The 5077-nt window shown below is 32.1% G+C and overlaps 2 protein-coding genes across 2 annotated transcripts; both read right to left on the bottom strand.

The window, feature by feature from the left end:
* Window positions 1-233: 233 nt before the first annotated feature.
* Window positions 234-878, bottom strand: LOC127103101 (uncharacterized). The gene has a single exon (XM_051040388.1). It carries the CDS (start codon window positions 876-878, stop codon window positions 234-236), a length of 645 nt encoding a protein of 214 aa, XP_050896345.1.
* A 2247-nt stretch (window positions 879-3125) lies between these two features.
* On the bottom strand, window positions 3126-4610 carry LOC127105990 (uncharacterized). Its single transcript, XM_051043213.1, has 3 exons — window positions 4266-4610; window positions 3979-4167; window positions 3126-3456 (listed from the first exon to the last, which is right to left on the bottom strand). Exons 1-3 carry the CDS (start codon window positions 4494-4496, stop codon window positions 3370-3372), a joined length of 507 nt encoding a protein of 168 aa, XP_050899170.1. The 5' UTR covers window positions 4497-4610; the 3' UTR covers window positions 3126-3369.
* Window positions 4611-5077: the final 467 nt, after the last annotated feature.

Genomic DNA, 5077 nt, shown 5'->3' with positions numbered 1-5077 from the left:
TCTAAGGCCCAAGTAAAGTTGTCCTCTTTTTCACACCCAAGAAATGCAAACCCAACAGAATATTTCTTCTCAGTTGAGGTAACACCAACCATCTCCAATAATGGAAGTCTATACTTGTTATTTTTGTAGGTTGAATCAAGTATGAGCACCGTAGGAAACATGTTGAACAAATTTATGGAATCAAGATGAGTCCAAAATATATCTCTAACAATAACTCCATCCTCGCACGTTCACTACCTAGACACGTAACTGTAATCATACAACAGTTTCAAGAGTTGTTGCATCTCAGTTTTATCCCCCATAAGCACCTTGCTAGTTAGGTACAAAATATTATGCACTTGCTTGATATTTGATATAATTCTAGATCGTTTTCGTTTCAATGTTGCAAGCATATTTTTTGGTTGAACCAGATTCAAGGTCATGTCAGCAAAACATTCCTTCTCTTTCGGCATGAGCCAACGCACACTAGGATGACCGATTAATTTTTCACACAAATCATGGTTATGCAAACCACATATCACATTAAATCTCCAGTTTTTGTTTGTCAACATGTAACCATGCACCTTGAACGGACACTCACATTTTCTAGAACCAGTGTCGTCTCTTTTAAAATTTCGGAGAGGAGTTCTGTATTTCCTGCTTCTTTCGCGTGTCATTGTCACAAAAACGCATCTTTTATCCGAACCATTATCAAACCTTCCAGTAACCACACCAAATCCAAGTTTAGAGGCCTCCGTACGAATCCATTGAAGCATTTGATCACGAGATTCAAATTCTTGCTTGCTTTTAAATTGGTTGCCAACATCTACCGCTTTCACAACAACACCTTGGACATTCGCAGAAACAACTTCTTTTGAGAAAACATTGGGGTGCACCATATCTAATGAAAACAATTAAAACCATAACAGTATATAAGTGTTGCTGCTCAAGACAGACTTGGAAATCAAACACATACAACTTTCGAATATGCATCTCCGAAGAAGTTCATACTCGTTCCGGAGATACATTTTCGGACGCATTTTTTTCCAGAAAAAAGGCATGATTAATGTGAGCAGTGCATAATGAAATGAAAGATTTTTACCTGAAATTCTATCTTATTTTGCTTCCTATGATGTGATGAACCAAAAGAATGGAGATTTGGAGTGAAAAATTGGATTGAAAATATATGATTTTTTAGTGAAGGGTTTGGTTGAAAACCAACTATGGTAACAATGGTTGTATGATCATGCAGCTGCTTCTTTTATCAGATATTTTCGGAGATACATCTCCAAAAATATCTGACATGCAAATGTGACAAAAAATTTCAAGATCCTTCCCATAATTTCAGATATGCATCTCCGTAATTTGTATTGAGCTAGTAAATAAATAATGTATTTCTTAAAATGTTCCGGAGATGTATCTTTTGAATAAAAATAAGAATTTAATTGAAATACACTGACAGTGTAAAATGATTTTACACCGTCAATTAATCATAGACGTTGGATATTGAAATAAGTTTGACTTTTATTTTAAAAACTTATAAAGTAATGCAAACAGGTGATGGTGATGAATCGACAGTGTAAATTTTTTTACACTGACAGTGTATAGTAATTAATCTCTAAAAATAACTCAACTTGTAGGACGTCTCTCAAAATGACATTTGTTAAATATGTAAGAAATGTGTCAAGAGATACATCTCGAAAAACAAAATGCATTTTTAAAAAGAGATTAATTACTATGCACTATCGATGTAAAAAAATTTACACTGTCGATTCATCGTCATCACCCGTTTGCATTACTTTATAGGTTTTTAAAATAAAAATCAAACTTATTTCAATATTCAACGTCTAAGATTAACTGACGGTGTAAAATCGTTTTACACTGACAGCGTATTTCAATTAAATCCTTTTACAAATTTGCATTGTACAATAAAAATATATAAGATGCATTAAAAAATAGATGCATTAAAAAATAGATTTAATTGAAATACACTGACAGTGTAAAAGGATTTTACACTGTCAGGTAATCATAGACGTTGAATGTTGAAACAAATTTGACTTTTATTTTAAAAATCTATAAAATAATGCAAATGGGTGATGGTGATAAATCGATAGTGTAAAACTTTTTACACAATGTATAGTAATTAATCCCTTAAAAAATTATCTTCTAAACTTGTCATCTATTAAATTATTTAATTTGATTCTCATTATTATATCTTTCACTTTTTATATAGCGACTCAAAAATAAAAATAAAAAACAGATCATTGTTAAACTTACTTGCAACATGTGAATTTATAATGGATATATGATAAACTAGTTGATCACATGTAAACTAAATAGTATTTTATAAAATTGACGGTTGAACTAACTTGAAAATATAAAATAATAAAAAATATTTATTTAATATTTATTTTACATTTACCAAAGTCTACGCCATAAAGATAAAACTCTACATCTAATACATCATAAAGATAAAACTCCGACAGCGAGGTCACAATAAAACATTTCTTCATCTATCTTAAACTTTCAATTTTATAGGAAAAATAATTAAGAATAACCGTACAAAATACCGTTAATAAAAATATGAGAAATAGAGATTAAAGGAATTAGAGAAAGAAAGTAATGAATAAAAAAACATATAATTTATAATTTATAACAAATTGTTTGTGACAAATTGAATGTGCAAATGATATATAATTTAGTAAGAAATAGTATTTTTCCATGTTTTTCTTTACTCTTCGATCAAATTAATCCACTATTTGACACTCTTAACACACACCCTCGTGTTCAGAACTAAACATCAGGAATATAAAAATAAATGATGAGTGACCCAATAACGAAAATCTAATAACATTTAACTTACTGAATCGTAAACAAGACTCTAATACTTTGTTAAAAAATATGGTTGAGTCTAACTCATCCCTACAAAACCTACTTGTAGAGTCCCATTTTAAGTCATATATTGTCCATCGTGGGAGTCTTAACACTTAATATGCTTCTTAGATCATGATTATTGGTTAGAAAATGGTATTCCCAGACAGTCCCCAAAGTTACTAAGTTGTGAATAGAAGAATAACAGAGATTGTTTTGGCCATTGTGATTATATCAGTGTTGAGCCACTCTTTCATATGGCACCTTCCAGTCAATGGTCAAATTATCTACATCTTTCATATGTCTTAAAAGAGCATATAAGAACACGATTACATAAAGATATACCATTTTGCATTTGGTTACATGTTTGCCAAATAGTTCATGCGATTTCCAGATTGAAAAAGAAGGTAATTGAGCTAGTTAATATGATTAAACACCACCTCATAACAGAAATCACCACAACATCTAATAAACTTAACCAACAGGGTAATACAAAGGTTAAGCTTATGACATCTTAAATTACTTAGTATTACGGCGTTTACCGTACTCTTCAGCTCTTGCAACACCATCCATAAAAGCATCGATTGTCCAATCCTTTAAGTCCTCCTATATACAGGAAACAAAGAGACTTCAGCCACAAAATGAAATGCTTTCCTTGTGATTAAATTTCATAGAAGAACTCTTATGAGCTGAGCAAGTCTCACTCGTGTGTGTATAAAGTGAAAGGATCTGATTTTCTGTAATGTAAACATGTAAGATTAACATATGTTTTACCTAAACCTAATATGAATCGATCATGTAGAGTTACTACATGCTTAAGATTAATCTCGTCTCAAATTCTATTAACTCCCATAGATAATGACACTCGATGGCATTACGTTAGTCCAATGAAAACATGTTAGGTCTGGAAGTGGAAGAATATCTAGTTAGTGGGATGTCATCAACTATCAAGCATCGACACCAACACTGTATATGACACTAACAGCAACATATAATCACCTATAAATAATAATTTTAAAAAAAATAGAAGTGACTGTGTTTAATTACAACTCCCTACACAATCTATCAGCATTGTCTCCTGTGTGACTTTAGCAGTAAAATTAAAAACAGTAAGAGAAAGATTGATACCAGACGCAATGGTTCTCCAGTTCTGATTCTGGAATTAGGACGGGAAAACTTGGATTCAAATGGAGTTCTGGGCGGGAGTTCCCGAATCTTCTCCCACTCCTCACGGCTGAGCATTCTCACAGAGCCTTGACCCTCTGGAGAATTCTTTATCTTGCGTTCCAACAGCTCTTGAGATCTAGATTCATCATACTGTCACACCATTACAACCCATTAATGACTAGTTTCTGTTAGTAATATGATCGAACAGGTGATGTGCAAAAATGAAGTTGAGAGAATAAAACGTATACCATCATGAGGAGTTTGGCGAATATTGCAACGCCAACGGCAACGACGATCATGGGCATGGTGGCGGTATCGAGGTAGGATAAGGATTCGGGTACCGGAACGATGAACTGGTCCTTGGTTTTGGAATTCCTCATCTTCCTTTTCTTCTCCAATTCCAATGCCTTTCTCTTCAGTGATTCGGTTGGGACATCGACACGCAGGGTGTGTAGCAATCTTTGTTTTACTCCGTTCATCGAACAAACGATTTGACAAATTGTTGTTTTGTTCCCAAAATCATGTCCGTCTTACATTTACAGCGGAGGACAAAAATATATATGTTGCGCAAGTCTGTGTAAAAGGACAATATCACCCTTCTTGATTTTAAATGCTGAAATAAATGAATAAAGTTTCTAGTAAAGAGAAAATGGATGATTCTCTAAGTGTAAATTTATTTTCTACTTTTAATCAATTACAATCACACATTCCGTCAAGTCAAATTAAAATTTTTAAAATACTGATATGAAATGGCGAAATGATATATTTTTATTGGATGATAATTTGTGCATGACCATCAAATCCCCTAATAAATCATTAAAATTATAGAGAAATTCTTGCCTACACCTAAGTCTATTAAGTTGATGTATGTGAATGAACATTAAATACAAGGGTCTCAGTTCGGATTTGCAGGATCTCATTTTTTTATTTTTAAAAAATGATTTCAGCCAATAAATTATTTAGAAAAATAAATAATAAAATAGGACAAGTAAATATTTTTTTAAGTTAAAAACACATCATTCAATAACAAAGAAACAATTAAAATTAAAATGGAAATTGA

The sequence above is a fragment of the Lathyrus oleraceus genome, chromosome 7 (assembly GCF_024323335.1).
Source record: "Lathyrus oleraceus cultivar Zhongwan6 chromosome 7, CAAS_Psat_ZW6_1.0, whole genome shotgun sequence".
NCBI classification, from domain to species: Eukaryota; Viridiplantae; Streptophyta; class Magnoliopsida; order Fabales; family Fabaceae; genus Lathyrus; species Lathyrus oleraceus.
This window is presented reverse-complemented; position numbering and strand designations above follow the sequence as displayed.